Source organism: Elgaria multicarinata, chromosome 8, assembly GCF_023053635.1.
Source record: "Elgaria multicarinata webbii isolate HBS135686 ecotype San Diego chromosome 8, rElgMul1.1.pri, whole genome shotgun sequence".
Taxonomy (NCBI): Eukaryota; Metazoa; Chordata; class Lepidosauria; order Squamata; family Anguidae; genus Elgaria; species Elgaria multicarinata.
In genome coordinates this window covers 114,890,768-114,907,806 of record NC_086178.1, presented here as the reverse complement: position 1 = coordinate 114,907,806, position 17,039 = coordinate 114,890,768, and the positions used below count along the sequence as shown (strand labels likewise).

Genomic DNA, 17,039 nt, shown 5'->3' with positions numbered 1-17,039 from the left:
ACGGGGTAAAATCCAACGTAAGTCCCAAAGTAGAACCATTGAAATGAGTGGGACTTGGGTGAGTCATGACTAACTTAAATCCCATTCATTTCCATGGATCTACTTAAAGTAGGCTTTACATTGGGTTTACCCAGTGGGTGCTCCTCCTCCCCCTGCACATATATGGGAAGGGATGGCTCTTTTACCTGTACGTATTTGCATGCAATTCACTCCCTCTCCTTTCTCTGTCAAGCTGGGAGCTGACGTGAATGCCCAGACATCTGCGGGGAACACACCCCTTCACTTGGCAGCAGGAATGGGTTCCCCGATCCTGACCAAATTGCTTATCAAAGCAGGTAATTCATCTGTCCAGTCTCTCCTGGGTAATTTGGTTCAAGATTTTTTCAGGGAAAGTAACGGATTAGCTTCTGAAGAAATGGGGGACAGGTGGTGGAACGGGCCACTTCCTTGCATGCTGACCCCTTCCCCGAGCGTGCTTCGGTTTTGAAACTATGTATTACCTGAAACTCCTGCTGTGTTGCTGGATATTTCTTTCCATTTGTGCTCTCTTACTCACGCACATGCACACTTTTGTCTGTGAAATACTTACTGCTTCCCAAAGTATAAATGAGAAAACATGTGGCCTTAGGTCATCTGAGTAGCAGAAAAATTACAGCTGCATGCTGCTCCTGATTTATACCAGGTGCGCCCAATCCATGTGGAGAGCTGCAAGCACAGGGCTGCAAGTCTAGGTGGTGCCCTGGGCCTGTAGCCACAATTTCCTCCTCCAGGAAGGACTGGCGTTCACAAGAGAGGGGTCTTGGGCCTGGTACATGTCTCAGGACGTATACATCTTCTGCTCAGCCCAGCAAATATAGCTGACCTCTCCTCCATCTGGATTTTGGTGCCATGCGCTATCTTAAATGTTAGGATCTATGGTTTCTCCTCTTCTACATGTGCAAGGAGGAACTGTGAAGAAATTTCCTCCTAGCTGTCCTTGCTTTCAAGCCCAGTTTGATTAGTTTCTTTTTCGGTCTTCCTTGCATCTGGTGTCATCTCGGACTCAGCCGTGGCTGCTTCGGCTCTTATTTAGATTTTGCTTGCATCAGGGCTTAGTAGTAGAGGGAATCATTGAGCCACATCCAGCCGTCTCGAAAGGTAGAACAAAAATGACAGCCGTGGTTTGATTTAAGAGAGGCTCTGTGGGGTGAATCTGCCTTGGAGCTTCGCTGGATGTCCAAATAAAGTTGCGTGGATGTAAAACTCTGTTTAAACCATTGGACATAAAACAAAAGGTTTTATTAAAGATGTCTAGATGAGGCACATGTTGCGTCTGTTGGACTGCAGCGTGTTCAGATGAGGGCAGCCGGGATGATCAGGGGTCTGGAAACAAAGCCCTATGAAAAGAGACTGAAAGAACTGGGCATGTTTAGCCTGAAGAGAAGATTAAGGGGAGGCATGAAAGCACTCTTCAAATACTTGAAAGGTTGTCACACAGAGGAGCCCCAGGATCTCTTCTCGATCTCCCCAGAGTGCAGGACACGGAATAATGGGCTCAAGTTACAGGAAGCCAGATTCCGGCCGGACATCAGGAAAAAATTCCTGACTGTTAGAGCAGTATGACAATGGAATCAGTTACCTAGGGAGGTTGTGGGCTCTCCCACACTAGAGGCCTTCAAGAGGCTGCTGGACAACCATCTGTCAGGGATGCTTTAAGGTGGATTCCTGCATTGAGCAGGGGGTTGGACTCGATGGTCTTGTAGGCCCCTTCCAACTCTGCTATTCTATGACTGAAGAAATGAATTGAGACAATTTCAAATGAAGACAGAACTGACGGAATATTCCAGACTTTTAAACCGGACTTTTAAACCGGTGGGCTCTACTGAATTGACAACAAACAGGCCCAATGGAAGATTCCAGCTCTGTGTGCATAGAATCATAGAATAGAGTTAGAAGGGGCCTATAAGTCCATTAAGTCCAACCTGCTGCTCAATGCAGGACTCCACCTTAAAGCATCCCTGACATAAAGCATAACCTTGTGCCTGGCCATCCTAGGCTCCTGCTCCCAGTCACAGGAGTCGTGTCATAACTGGAACTGCCCTCTAGCCCTGCTAAAAGGCCTGCAGGCCAGTCTCCTTTCCTTTGCCTCACCTGCAGCAATACTCTTGCTGATCTTTCTGTAACTCCTTCCACAGGAGCAGATATTCTGTGTGAGAACGATGAGCCTATCTTGGCTTGCTCATCCAACCCAAGCAGTGACACTGAAGTGGAGCAGGAAGAGGATGAATGGGTCATGGAGCTGGGAGAGGCATGTTCTGATGAGCACGTTGTAGGCGGTGTTGCGGAGTCTGACACATTCGGTCCAAAACGGTGCCGGGGACACACCCCGTTTGACTTGACTTCTAGCCTGAAGGTAGGTGTCATTTGGAGGGTGGGTGCGTTCAGCTGGAATGTTGCAGAAGTAGAACGTGTCATGACTTATGTAATGTTTATTTATTTATTGCATTTTTATACCGCTCAATAGCCGAAGCTCCCTGGGTGGTTCCCAATCTTGTCTAGCCTATGACTTTTTGAGAATGTTAAGTGACTATGGACTATGTACCCTGGGCCTAAGACCGTTCCGGTCATCATCTACCTCTAATAGTAGCTTCTGGTAATTCTCCACAAGCCTATTTGCACCTCATTTGTGGCATGGCAGCAGGTGTGCACTGTAGGAAGGTCTCCTTTTTAGCAGATGGTCTCCTGGTGTGGTGTATTGTGTACAAAGCTAAGGTTTCTTTCCCTCCAGGTGCGGGAGATATTGCTGCATGCCTCACTGCAAGGCCCTGAAAGAGAGCTCTCTGCTTCTGCTTCTAGGCAAGGTGGGCGAACTTTGCTGTTCTCCTAGGGTCCTGTTAAGAATCGCTCTGTCTCCATGGTTTATGATTTGGGCTGGATGTGTGGCAGGTGACTTTTGGCCATGGAGAGAGCACAACGCTTCTCTGCTGGACAGAAGTGGGGGGTTGAGGGAGGGCAGAGCCTGGCACGGTTTCCGATTTATAGAGAGGTAATGCAGTTAATTTATGTGTTAGGGGGCATCCTGTCTCTGAGTAGCGACACCCTCCAAAACCTGGAGCAGCTCCTGAACCGGGACTGCCAAGGGGAAAACTGGGCAGAATTGGCCAAGAGGTTAGGTCTCTGCAGCCTAGTGGAGACCTACAAAGGTACAGCTTCTCCCAGCAGGAGGCTCCTGCTCAGCTATGAGGTCAGTAAATCCCCCCCCCCCGTGTCTTTCCACTCTTACCCCATTCCCAGGGTGCTCCTCTCAGCCGTGTGATTCTCTCCCCCCCCCCCCCCGCCCAGCTTTCCGGTGGCAGCCTTAGCAGTCTCCTGGAGGCACTTGACTCCATGGGGTTGGCCGAGGGAGTGAAGTTACTGCAGCGCCCAGAAACATTTGTCCAGCTACAAAGTACAGGTAAATATTTCGAATCTGGGGTGGGTGGGGAAGGGCTGTCACGCGGTGCTTTACTGATGACCTTCTCTCTCTGCCTCAGAGCTAAAGGAAGACAGTGCTTATGGGAGTCAGTCAGTGGAAGAGGAGCCCACAAACGTTCCAGAGAAGCTGCAGCTGGCCCCCTTGCTGGAGCCCCCTCCTCTCTTTCCTCAGAACCAGCAGGAGCAAGTGCACTGATGCTAGAGCAGCCCGGAGAGCCTGGCTGACACTGGGGGGTAGGGAAGGGTACTTCTGGCACGTGCCGCTCAGATCCTGGATTGGCTCCAGTTTTAATGGTGGGTCTGTAAAAAGGGGGACTTTGTGGCTGTTAGTTCAGCCTGCCTTCATCAGACCGGGCCCAAGCATAAGAGAAGCATGACGCTGTGCTGCTCCCGTTCTGGCATGTCTTGTCAGCTGGATCACGACCTGGAACGTTCTTCCTGTGCTCCCGTATATCAACCACAACATCTGTGATGGTGAGGACTTGCTGGGCCATGGCGGCTACTTCCCTGTGAGCTGCTGGAAGAAAACCCCTTACCAGGCTCCCCAGTGCCTTTGCCTTCCTGCCTTGTGGAACTGAGCATTTCACCTGGGAATTTGGTGCAGAATCCTGAAACTGTTTTTGGAGGATTGTGCCATAGGAAGGCTATCTTGGGTCCCTCATGTAAAGAGGGACCAACAACCTGCATTTCAGACCCCTTAGAACAGGGCCATTGCCTAGTTGTGTAATGGCATTTTGGATTCAGTTCCCTACCGGTGTGACAGATGATTTTCACTAGTTCCTTAAATGCAATTTTAACAACTATCAGCAGATTGCCGGTCTGAACATTACTCTCAAATTTGTCTAGTGGACAAATTACCTTCCTGAAAAAGATAGTTACAGCAGTAGCTACCTTTCACAAATGAAGAGACACACATGTCCTGCCCTCAACCAGCTGCTTACATTTGCATTCCCTATTTAAAAGTGAATTCTATTGTCGAGTATGTGGGAGGGTGTGAACTTTTAAACTGTTGTGTATATAGCAATCCCAGTGATGGTAAATTCCTCAATGGGGAACAACATTAACCACCCCTTTGTTTAAAGTAGCTCAAGCTTTGAGGTAACGGTTCTGAATCAGTGCTAGTTTATTGTCAGGGTTTTCTAAGCTAAAATGCCTTTGCTCAGAAAACTTCCAATTTTGTTTCTGGAATAAATGATGCAACTTTGTATGTATTTGTTGCACAATGTGGTATTTTGTTTAAAAGAATTTAACCTTTTTTGACTAGGAATGAAAAGAAATAGGCACAAAGCTTATGAACGGCAACCATACTTTTTTACTTGTCCTAGATAGAGCAGCTATCTCTTGTGTCTTGAAGAGGACAGGCAACTTGTCTGTTCCTTTCCATTGCCTCAGTTTCTTTCTCTGGTGGTTGCTGGGCAGCCTATCCTGTTCCTTACTAAAAACCACCTCAAGCCAGATCAAAACAAGTCACAGTACATCTCTGTGTATCCACGTCAGTGGGTGGGAAGGTGTGGTAGTTCTGGCCATATTGCTCACGGGATGCCCCTTTTTGTGACTTTTCTGTGCTTGAAATAGGTAGTAGCAATGGCTGCCTACTAAGCTTGGCTTACGATACCAATGGGAATTGCTTCTAGCCCTTGGGCTGCCACCCATAGCACAGGGAGGGTTTGAGGGAGAACCAGGTCACTCTAAGTGCTTGAGAAGGTTTTACTTCAGTAAGTGAAGGACAAAACTGTACAGAGCTCTTTAGGTTTTGTTTTTACAGTCAATTCAAGAATAGAATAAAAAACAACACATTCAGAGAGTCAGTGCTGGAAACAGCCAGCCCCCTTGCAGTTGGGAGTGGCACTCTCCTTCCACCCACAACCCTGGAATACACTGGCCATATATGCAGCCCTCAGGCCTTCTCTGTCTGCAGAATGTCAGCTTGCTTATACCCATACCTGTGACCCTGACTATCGGTTGGGGCGTTCTTCTTCCACTGCATACATGATGTTGTAATCAAGTATTGGAGCCTTAAAGCCCTTTGAAATGACCAGTTAAAGGAGCAGCAGGCTTATCTGTATGGGGGCTGCAACGGCACTAGTTGTGCAGCCAAGGGTTTAGGAGTGGAAATGCTCCTGGCAGTTTTAGAATACCTTCTTCCCTCTAGATGTGCCCCAACCAGACTCGGACTCTAAAATATACTTAGTTTTGCAATACAGACAGGACACTCTGTTCTGGCCACTACAATTCGTAAGTTCCACAGAAAGGCCTAAGGCCAGCAGTCCTATCATCCACAGTGATCTACATAGGGAGGGAGGGGGGAGGGACTGGGGGTGGGTGGGTGGGTGCTCAGCGGCCACCCTTCTATGGCTTTTGTGTTTTGTGTCAGGCTGCCATCAGGGAGGCATCCGCTGTCCATGGTTTACCCTGTTAGTGCTGGACTCTGGTCTTGAAGCCAAATTGCAGGCCCTGGCCACTTCTGTACGTGCTGAAGAAGTATCAGAGTGAGTCAAGGTCCAGTTCATGCTGGTGGGGAAAGAACTGAGCCAGTCCAGGACAGCTGGTGGTGGTGAAGGAATTGGGCATCCGTGCAGGAACTGCCAGTGCTCCTGTAGGCAGCCAGTGCAAGCATTGTGTCTGCCGGAGGCACAGGGGCATTTGCCCCCAGGCAAAACTGTCCACTAAATGTAGCAAGTGTCTTATCATTTATAGTGTCAAAACTAAACTTCCCTACTCCAGTGTGATTCAATTTTGTCAGGTGCTAAAAAAAAATGTAAAATCGTATATCACAAAATGGTAAGAAACTGGCAAGGGCAGGTGCAATGTGGGGAGGAAGCCAGCATCCAGCCACTCACCACTATTTTTGCAAGAAATGGAAAAGGTTCTTTCCGCCGTGTAATCTAGAAAGCAGCCCCGTTGCTTGTTACACAAGGGCTTTTGGTTGCTTCACTCATGCAGGAAGATCCAGCGTCTCATGAGACTGGGAAGGCTGCACATACTGGGGACTGCGGTTAGGATAGGACGTTGCTCCTCCTGGCTGGCAAGGTGGACACCGGATCTGGTCCATAGCAAGGTGCCCTCTGGCCTCCTATTGTGCGGCTCCTGACCATGGAGTATGAAATCATGCAGATTTGCAGGGCAGACGTGCCACGCTCCTGGCAAGCACCAACGCCTCCTAGGATTTTTGCAGACTGCTGGTGGCTTGTCGACTGTTACGTTTGATTCTGGGACCTCCTGTGCCAGCTGGCTCCTGGTTCAGGGAACTGCTGGGCTGGGTCTTTCTGAGGCTGTCCTCGGCGTTGGCCGTTGTATCAAACAGGGTAGCCTCCAGCACTGCCAGGTCCTCGCAGCCAGTCTTCAGCTTGGCACGCATTAGCGTAGCATAGATGCCATAGCGTGATTTCTGTAAAGAATGAAAATAAGAGGCAGGTAGAGGTGGTGCTCTTCTCCCCACCCTTTCTCATTTTTCATTCAATGCACCAGGCACAAGGGAGCTCCCGGCCTGCGGGCCAGAGAAGGGCCAAGGAGCGGCTCACGAAAGGGACTTTTCAGAACTGGGTAAAACAGCAAACATGATTTCTATTACTTCCAGGGTGTGTGTAGCCATGTTAGTTTAGTTGCAGCAGAAACAAAGGTCTTGACATCTTATGCTGTTAATCTTTTAGGTGCCACAAGACTCTGAAATTGGGGTTGGGTCTATATACTTTATTCAAGCTTTACATGGTCAACTTAAGTGCCATAGATTTTCAACAGGACTAAAGCATGACTAACCTCCTTAGGATCCAGCCAATGGCATGACTACATTTGGAATATTGTAAGGTCCTTAATACCCCATTTGAAAAATAATACTGCAGAGCTGGAAAAGGCACAGATCAAGGAGTCAGAGCGCCTTCCCTACAAGAACGGGCTAAAATATTTGGCAATGAACTTTTGGAGAAAGAAGACTTACATTTCTGAAATATTATGGTGGGGATAGAGAGAAATTTGTAGTCCTCGAATGCAGGGTCAGTAAAGTCAAGAGTGTTTTCACCCCATACATAATTAACTTACGAAATCCACTGCCACAGGATGTGTGCTGGTGCTAGGAATTCACTAGCTTAGCTACCTTAATACATGATTTCCAAGTATCTGCATTTATGCGCCATGACAGCTAAATAGCAGCTCCAGCTAGAAGAAGCAGTGTTTGGGGGGACCCATGGAAAGGGTTGCCCTTTTCCTGCTGAACTTTTTGGCTTTCTGGTAGCTGCTGGACTGGTGGATCTTGGGTCTGATCCAGCAGGGACTTGCAAAGCATGCGGGTGGAGGGCTGCTCTGACTAAAAACGGCATTTCCTTGCTTCTCTTTTTGAGAATTACCCAGCCAGGAACCCCACCAAATTCTTTGTGGCGATGGGTCTGGCATGCCCCACCATCACTCACCCACCTCAAATACCAGATACTCCTCCTTTTGCTTCAGCTCCTCGAACTCTTTGCCCTTCACCTTCTTCTCAGGCAGGCAGGAGCGATGTTCCAGCAGCTCTGCTGCCATGGCTTTGAATTTGGCCTCATGACTCTTCACTTGCTCCTCCTGGGAAAGACAAAGGAAAGAAGTTCTCTGCTCTTGATCTCTTATCTGCACTACTACTACTTCTTCCCGATACTTAAATCTGCCCCAAACTGCATTATCCCGCAATAATCTGCCCTATAGATGCTTTCTTTCCCCTTCTGAGCTAAACGTGACCAGTTTTTTCCAACTGCCTTGTGCTCTCTTCTGTGTCCATGTAAATTCCTGCACAGGTACATGGATTGTTCCTCCTCCCATCTCCTCCACCTCAAGAGAGTTCCTTTAAATCTGGAACTTCCATCACTTCCCTCATCCCCTTTTATATTTATTGCATTTATATAATCATTCCACAGTCAGGGGGCCACTACCGAAAAGGCCCTCTCCCTTGTTGCCATCTTCTGAGCTTCCCTCGGAGGAGGTACTCTGAAGAGGACCTTAGATGTTGAGCGCAGTGTACGGGTAGGTTCATATCGGGAGAGGCGTTCCATCAGGTATTGCTTTATAGGTTAACACCAGCACCTTGAATTGGGCTTGGTATAGGCAGCCAATGCAAGCGGGCCAGAATCGGTGTTATATGTATGCTCAAACCTCCCTGTTCCAGCTATCGTTCTGGCCGCTGCATTTTGCACAAGCTGCAGCTTCGGAACCGTCTTCAAAGGCTGCCCCAAGTAGAGGGCATTGCAGTAATCTAATTTAGAGGTTACCAGAGTATGGACAACTGAAGCTAGGTTATCCCTGTCCAGATAGGGGTGCAGCTGGGCCACGAACTACAGTCATATCACTGGTGTCACAGCTGATACTTTTCTATCTGGTACCTCATAAGGCAGTAGACCCAGCCAACTGGTGGTAGAGGATAGGTCCTCCACTTACCTGAGACAGCCGTGTGGTGGAGCTGGGCAGCAGTGGGCGGCTGAATTTCTTTTGGGACCCAATGGCAGCTGGAAATGGGGGAGCAGAGAACATGGCTGCCACCACATTGATGCGTGTGATCCAGGAATTCATTTGTTCTGTGTTCCTGAGATGAAAAGTAAAATATTCTGCTTCAGGTTTTAACATGTGATGCCTGAAAAGGGGGCTTGTTGGTCTATTCCAATAAAGACCAGTGTTCGCTTGAGGCAAAGCATGGTATTTCCAGGTCAAGTGCAGCTAACCAGCAGTCTGACAAATACGAGAAGTGGCAAGGATGGGGCCCTTTACTTCAGGGTAGTGGCACTCCTTGGGCAATACCTGTTTTGAGAATGTAGTGCTGCCAAAGTAAGTAACATTTTGGGGGGAAACGGTTTCTCAAAATATGCTATCCCACCCTGGAGAAGTACAGCAAATTTCAAGGGGACTGAAGGTGGCAGGGATGCTTTATTAGAAGCTGCTGCCTGCTTTCAGTAGCATAAAGCAGACTGCAAGAAGGTGGAGGAAGGAAAGGAACCTCTCGTGCAAGCACTGAGTCATTACTGAGTCTTGGAGGGACACCAGCTTTTGCTGACGTTTTCTTGGAAGGCCTTATAGCAGGGTGGTTTGCCGTTGCCTTCCCCGGCCATTATTACCTTTCCCCCAGCTAACTGGGTACTCATTTTACCGACCTCGGGAGGATGGAAGGCTGAGTTGACCCGAGCCGGCTGCCTGAAACCAGCTTCCGCTGGGATCGAACTCAGGCCGTGGGGAGAGTTTCAGCTGCAGAAACTGTTGCTTTACCGCTCTGCGCCACACGAGGCTTGGACAAGCAATTTGAGAGGAGGCAGGAGCAGGACAGGCTGGCGGGCAGGGATAAAGCAAAGGCAGAAGGTACTCTAATCTAGGGAGGTGCAGTGGGTGCCTGAAGGAAAAGCACCCTGTCTCCCACCAGCTGTTTTCCTGCATCCCACATCCCTCTCGATATCCAGGGCTTTCCAGACCAGACCAAGCCTGACTACCTACTGGGCCTGGAAGAGGAAGACTCTCCAGTCAGCCGTCCTGAGGTAGAAGACGTTGGGCCTCTTGTTGTAGTCTGATGCTTGGGTAGCCAGGGAGTGGTGGATGCTGATAGCATTTTTCAGTTCCTCCTCTGCCAGGGTCTTGCCAGGCTTATATTCCTCCTGAAATATAGGCAGATGGTGTCTGTGTGAGACCCGCACCTCTCCTGGAACTTCCCACATTCCCCAAAGGACATGGGCACGGCCCTCCCTCTCGCCCTGGAACCCACCTGATCTTAGCTTTGAGGCTCTACTGTAGGAAGAAGCTTCTAGAAATGGAGAATGGAACTTGGTGCGCTTACGCAGGAGAAAATCCCTGACTCATCTTCATTTATTTTAGTTATTTCATATTCATACAATGAAGAAAGACCTTGAAGCATGTGGCCATTTTTGCAAAAGTCCTTTGGGTGTGTGAGTGTGTGTAACCTTGGAAACAGATGTGTGAATAGGTTTGGTTCACGTTTTCCCCCCATTTGTTATTGCTCATGGGTTGTGGGCTGATCTTGCTTCCTGTTCTGTTCTGTGCTCTATGGCCTCCCCGTGCTCGAAACCCCGTGCCTATTAAACACTGGGACTCAGGGAAGTGGGATCGCCATGCAAATTGTTATGTCACCATGCATGTCTGGTTCCTACTTTTATGTTCAAGGGCAGATCAGCTTAAATTCTGAAAGGGTTCTAGTTAAAAATCTTCAGGAGAGGATGAGGAGTTACTTCCTTCTTAGACCCTGTGAAGGAGTGATCTGTAAAAGTTTCCTGTGATTCAGTATCGGTATCTTTACAGGATTCCTCAGTCCAAGAGTGTGCACACGCATCTGTCCCTGATTTGCTTCCTGCACTATGAGCCTTATGGTGAAGAGAAATTTCTTGAGATGGATGCTATTTCTCCAAAATGGCTGCTTTGCAAGGCCATTCCCAGATCATGGTGCAGCCTTCTCTCCACACCACCTGCCAGCCAGAGGTGTTGCCATGTCCTCCATCCCCCCTTCCCAAGGCTAGCTGGCATTGACTAGGCCAGGCCCAAGTCTATTGTGTAACAGGCTGAATCAGAGTTGGTCTCTATTGTTTATTATGCCCCTCAAGTTTGCACCACAGAGATGTAGTGTCAAGTAATGTAGTCGCTGCCTAAAACGGAATACTGGTGATAGCGGCTGATGGAAGATGCCTCAAGAATTCGAAGAATGAAAGTGATGCAGACTGAAATATTAGAGAGCTATTGCAAGACCAATCAGTATACAATTTGCAAAGTGCTGTACAATCTTTAATTTCTATATATTGCCTTCGGGAGCAAAACCTGTGAATACATGACACCCTCACAAATTTTGGACAGTAGGAATGTGACTATTTTATGCCAGTTGAGTATCCTGCTTTTTAATAGTCTGGATACAGCAACACGTCCATCCCCCACCTCCCTGTAGGATCTAAGCAGCTTGGTAAAGTGAAGGATGTCAAGACACTACACATGTACATTGATGGTGCTATATAAATAAATAAATAAATAAATAATAATAATAATAACAACAACAACAACAACAACAACAATCGGCTAGGTAGAAGAGGAGCCCTTGCCCTGATACTGTATAGTGCAGGAGGCCCTGGTCCCACCAGGACTGAAGCCGGGCAAATCACTGTGCTTTTGGAAGTCTTGGTACATGGAATCTGTGCTGTGCTACCTGATTGGACTTTCCAAGCAATCTCACTTTCAGTTCACAAAGAGAATCGAAGGAATTTCCTGGGGGACTAGAGATGATAATTTCTCTTGCTGTGTAGCAAAGCTCATGCTATGGGTTGTGCCTAGGAAGCCCCCAGAAACTGCAACTGTATGTAAATGGTGGCAGTGGCTTTGACATCATGGGGAAAGACACCGCGATACTCTGTGAATGACTTGATGTGGTTAGTACTCTTTCTATTGCCTTCTGTGTAATTAATCTCAATTCTTTTGCTGACCCTTTTGTCTTTTGTCCCACCTTTCCTTGTCAAGATTTCAATTTCATGAACAAATGGGTTGTATCCACACTTAGAATGGACTCACTGAAATCAATGGGTAGTTAGTCATGATTGATTTCAAGGCTGAATTGAAGCATAACTAAGTTTGAATCCATTCCTTAGTTATTAGAAGAATGAAATATACATAAAGCTAAGAAAGTAGGATTAGCTCGTTTATTCCAAGTGCTCTGCATGGAATCACTGAGGTCTAGCTCCATGGTATGCAGTGGAAGGAAGGGGGCTTGTGTACCTTCTGTAGATACAGGATCATTCCCTTCAGGATCCCATGGAAAGTCTTCCATCCCCGCTTTCCTCTTGGGGCTGTCAAGCAAAAAAGACAGTCAGTACAAAAGCTCCTGCTAGACAAAGGCCTTGTCAGGAGTGACAGGTGGCTGCACGGAGGTTGGTACTGGAGCTAGAAGATGCTCTGAGCGATGCCAGGGAAGGGGAGGGCTGCAGTGTGGTCCGGGCCCGCTGCTTTCTAGGGCAGGGTTTGACATTGGCAGCAGCTGCTGAAGGCTCTGTGATTACTGCTTAGAGGAAGCAGAGACGATGAGTGGCTCCTGGCAGGTAAATCTGTACTCACTAGCTGATACAAAGCATACAGGCAGTATGTAATCAGATCAGGGAGGCATTAACTGGCTGGGATTAAGAAGGATTTTGCAAGGGAAAGGGAATACACACTACAGCCACATTCATTGGTATGGGGCAGAAACTTCAGACCCAGGCAAATGTCTTGGTTCCCATCTGTAATTAAGGTGTCAACAAAATGTATCGCATCTTGAAGCTGAAGGAAAACCTCTACCCCAGCCCTATATTTCTTCTCCTCCACCCACCTGTTCAAAGCCACAGCCAGAGAGAGCGCAAGAGCAAGAGGAAAAAGTGCAGAACGGGAGATGGCTGTCACCTGGCAGATGAGCTCAGCTTATCCCCAGCGGTTCTGCTGGCAACCTGCCCCCTCTGTACAACCTTCACTCCTTGCCCCCTTAAAGGGCTCTATTGTCCTGTGCTATCCGTATCCAGTATGAAATTATAACATTACCAAAATTAGCCATCTGCAAGAAACAGAATTTCTACATACTTTGCTGTATGTTTCCTCCTAGAACAAGAGAATCCTAGAATAGCAGAGTTGGGCCTCTAAGGCCATCGAGTCCAACCCCCCTGCTCAATGCAGGAATCCACCCTAAAGCATACCTGACAGATGGCTGTGCAGCTGCCTCTTGAATGCCTCTAGTGTGGGAGAGCCCATTACTTCCCTAGGTAACTGGTTCCATTGTCGTACTGCTCTAACAGTCAGGATGTTTTTTCCTGATGTCCAGCTGGAATCTGGTTTCCTGTAACTTGAGCTCATTAGTCCATGTCCTGCTTTCTGGGATGACCAGGAAGACTTAAGAGAGCTGAAGCAGATCCATCCTTCCTTCCTGAGGACAAGTTCAGTGTAACTTAAAAATTGCTGCCTATGTTCCTGCAATTGAGTTCTGGCTTAGCTTGCAACCCTATATCCACCTCACACAGAGTAAGTCATAATGGGTATATTTTGTATTGGAGATCGTATGCCTCTGTATATCAGTGGCTGGGGAACAAGAGCAGGCAGGTGCTATTGTACTCCTGTCCTGGTGGTGAGCTTTCCATGGGCATCTGGTTGGCCATCGTGGGGCCAGATAAGTCTTTGGTCTGATCAAGCCAGGCTCATCTTGGGTTCGTAAGTCTGACTGAACTCGGTAGAGCTTATTTTAGAGTACACATATATGATATTGTACTGTTGGGCACAAGGATGTCATACAAGTGCCATATGGCAGTTCTCAAGGTAGATAGCGGGAAAAATAGAAATCAACACATTTCACTATGGTGTGTTTGTGCTATGTCAGTTTCCATTTATCATTGGGTTGATAGGGCTGGGTTGTGTGCTGAAGCTCAATACTCTCACAACCCACGCCGGAGCATGTAAAGCTTGTGCCTCTGATGTGTGGCGATGTGCACCTGCACAGGAAGACCTTGCCTCCAGCCAGACGTCCTCCTAAACTGCAGAACACTGTTTCTACCCCATCACGACGATCTCGCTTTGGGGTGTCTTCGTACTTTCCACCACATTGCTACTGCTAAGGTGGGAGATGAAGATGCAACCTTAATAAGGAGAAATCTAGTCTGTGGAAACACTGTAGATCCTCCTCCAGAAATCACAGAGGAGCCATTAGCATACTGGTGGCTGTGGTGTGTGCCAATTAAGCTTGGAAAAGTCTTCCCATTGCAGCCAGTGGAAGGCTTTTCCCAGCCTAATTGTAGAGCAAGGTCAATGTCACAGGGTTGGGGGGGGGGACACAGCTAGGGAGGGAAGAGTAAGCCCTCCCCTCCCTGTGTGGTGCACCCTCCCCCCGCTCTATTGCACCCCCTGTGCACCAATTAGGCTTGTGTGTGGGGGGGAATCTTTGGTTGGAGCCTTTCTCAGGCCCAGCTGCTGTGCAGAGCCCCCTCCCCCCACTGCAGCTTTAGATAATGGGGAAGGAAATCGAAGGGCTTGGTGTGGCATGCTGGGAAAAAGGAAGACTCTTTGTGATAGCAATTGCTGGTCAGAAGAATTCCTGTAGAAGCGCACTAAGACAAATCATCCTAGGTTGTTTTTGAGAAGTGCGCTATGCAAATTGCAACCGCCACAGACCAGCGTGTTTTTGTGTCAAGGGAAAATACTTAAACCATTTTGAACTGCTTTGGAAGAAACATGGGATTCCAATGTTAAAGTAAATAAGTGCCCCCTGCAAAGGACCATCCAAATGATACGTTGAAAAGGCCTTAGTAACTGAAGGGTGTTTCTGTGTCTGTAAAATACTCCTGTTAGTATAAGAACTCGTTGCCCATGGATAACATGGCCTGCCGTGGCTAAAAGCCATGGCTGCCATTGCAAGGCTGTCTTGGCCAGCTGCAACAGACCTCCTGTTTCTCAATGGAGTTTCACAGACAATCCTGGACAGAGGACAAAATAAGCTGGTGGCTCGTAGGCCAGCCCCTCAGAGTTAGTTGCCCTCCCGCCCTCCTTCCCTAATCCAAATGTCAGCCTACAAAGGACAGCTGCTGTGCCCACAGGGCCTCCAGCTAAGGGTGAGGCCCCAAATCGCCCCTACCCCACCCTGCTGCCACACGTACTCTTTTTGCAATCTGGCTCAGCGTGGCTCTTGCGCACCAGGAGACCATGCTTGTACGTAGCAATGCTGGGATCCTGTGAGAAGTCTAGGAATGGGTTGCTGCAGCTGCTGATGCGTTTGATGGACTTTGGGTTGGGGTCTGCCAGTTCTGAAAGGGACTTGCGCAGTTCTTCTTCATCTCTGGAGGGCAAACAAATGTTAGGGATTAACGTCTTCAAACCAACTGACATATTCTCCCACCAGTGAAATATCTGGAGCCCTTGAGCATGGGAATGACACAGCCGGAGACCAAAAGACAATGTCAATGAGGGCATCGTTGCCTGTTTACAGTGCTTTGTCCTCTTCAGGACATGGGTAGGATTGAAGATCACCAAATACTCCTGATTCTCTCAGCAAACTGGGAGGTTGCCACCATTTTGGAAACATGGGCAATAAGCAAAACATAGGCTGGATCCAGACTTATTCATACTTAGTCATGACTATAGTCCTATTGATTTCAATGGCCTGGTCTAACATAAATCCCATTGATTTCAACGCATCTGCTCTTAGGTATGAATAAGTCTGAATCCAGCCTTGTGCCTTTGGATGCTCAGCATCCTCAACGGGGCAAAGACGTTACCCAATTACTGATATTTATCTAGGCATGGTCCTACACAGGCTATGGACACATGATTAGTGGTGTGAGCAGTGGAAACCACTCCCCCTTTTAACACTGTCGTGGCACTAGCCAGAGTCCAGTCGACACAGCAAATGTAACAGCAGGCAAACGGACAGAAGACAGGAGCCCTCCCACAGCAGATCTCAATCACAGTTGCTTCTGCTAGTTTTATACAACTCAAAACACAAGTTGCCTTTCAATCTGCTCAACTTCATTCCTAAAGCAGCTGGTTGGCCCCGTGTGGACAGATTGCTGGACTAGAGGGACCCTTGGTCTGATCCAGCATCAGGGCTCTTATGTTTTTAAGGCCATTTTTTCTTAAAGAAAATAATATTCTTATTTAAAAGGGGAGCACATGCAACAAAAAATTAAAAAAATTAAGAAATTGTGGGCATGGCCATGTAGAAGAAAGCCTTGCACTGTTTTCTAGATATGTACCACACATCTTTCACTTATCAATAATAATAATAATAATAATAATAATAATAATAATAATAATAATAATGAAAAAACTGATCTTAACATTGGCCTGTTTGTATATTACACATGAGTCATTGGGAGGGGGGGATTTGTTTTATTTTTAAGGTTGAATGAGTAGTAGTGCAATTACCCTGTACATTACAAAAGGGGGGAATGAAATCTAATCTGGGCATGTAGGGTGATAAGCAAGCTCACGCACTGTTCATCACCAAAGCTGTGCCCAAAGAGCAGGCTGGGGAAATAAGAAAAAGGGATGTGTAACTGCAGGCAACGACACCCTGAGCCGCTTTGAAGAAGTTTAGATAGATAGGTAGATTTACAATAGTTTGCAAAGTTATCCTAATGCACAGCCCGGCCAGGGCCAGCCTTCCTACCAGCCTGCTTTGGGCTGGCTTTGTGGTCATGAAACCAAGGGAGGTTAGCAGAATCTGCCAGTTCAGCAACTTTGACAAAGTCCTGCTCAAGCTGAGATTCTTACATTACAGGCACGAGAGGTCCTGCAGCTGCCCAGCCCCAAGGAGAAGCTCTGCAGAACCAGACGGGCTAAAAAGACCAAGAAGATCTGAAGGAAAGCTCTGAAGAAAATCCTGGCTGTGAGCCTCAAGATGGGCGTCGCTTCTGCCTAGTTTTACAGAGATGGACACAGAGCGAAGGCCCATAATGGGTATCTGCTGTCCCATCACTTCTGGGCTGGAGGGTGGTGGTGGGCCAAGCTCCCTCTCTCCCTTGTGAATCATGACTTGGTACTGCTCCATGCCATGCCAGGGCGGGGGAGCTGCATTTCCCTCGCAAACACAATGATTACTTAAATACATCCGCCTAAGCTGAGCTGTCTCCATAGATACATCCTCAGCT

The 17,039-nt window shown here is 47.8% G+C and overlaps 2 protein-coding genes across 3 annotated transcripts in view; one reads left to right on the top strand and one right to left on the bottom strand.

Moving 5' to 3' along the window:
* NFKB2 (nuclear factor kappa B subunit 2) overlaps positions 1 to 4,664 on the top strand; it is a 44,804-nt gene extending 40,140 nt beyond the window's left edge. For both annotated transcript variants that reach the window (XM_063133213.1, XM_063133214.1), the window contains 6 exons: positions 233 to 335; positions 2,175 to 2,392; positions 2,768 to 2,840; positions 3,051 to 3,223; positions 3,322 to 3,433; positions 3,513 to 4,664. In XM_063133213.1, the coding sequence (XP_062989283.1) occupies positions 233 to 335; positions 2,175 to 2,392; positions 2,768 to 2,840; positions 3,051 to 3,223; positions 3,322 to 3,433; positions 3,513 to 3,649 (816 nt within the window). In that variant the 3' untranslated portion in view covers positions 3,650 to 4,664. The remainder of the gene's footprint in view (positions 1 to 232; positions 336 to 2,174; positions 2,393 to 2,767; positions 2,841 to 3,050; positions 3,224 to 3,321; positions 3,434 to 3,512) is intronic.
* Positions 4,665 to 6,445: 1,781 nt separating this feature from the next.
* The window catches only part of PSD (pleckstrin and Sec7 domain containing), a 127,090-nt gene continuing 116,496 nt past the window's right edge, over positions 6,446 to 17,039 (bottom strand). The window contains exons 11-16 of the mRNA XM_063133212.1: positions 15,048 to 15,226; positions 12,160 to 12,230; positions 9,892 to 10,049; positions 8,851 to 8,995; positions 7,861 to 8,004; positions 6,446 to 6,841 (exon numbers count right to left, since the gene is read on the bottom strand). Coding sequence (XP_062989282.1) covers positions 6,614 to 6,841; positions 7,861 to 8,004; positions 8,851 to 8,995; positions 9,892 to 10,049; positions 12,160 to 12,230; positions 15,048 to 15,226 — 925 coding nt within the window. The 3' untranslated portion in view covers positions 6,446 to 6,613. The remainder of the gene's footprint in view (positions 6,842 to 7,860; positions 8,005 to 8,850; positions 8,996 to 9,891; positions 10,050 to 12,159; positions 12,231 to 15,047; positions 15,227 to 17,039) is intronic.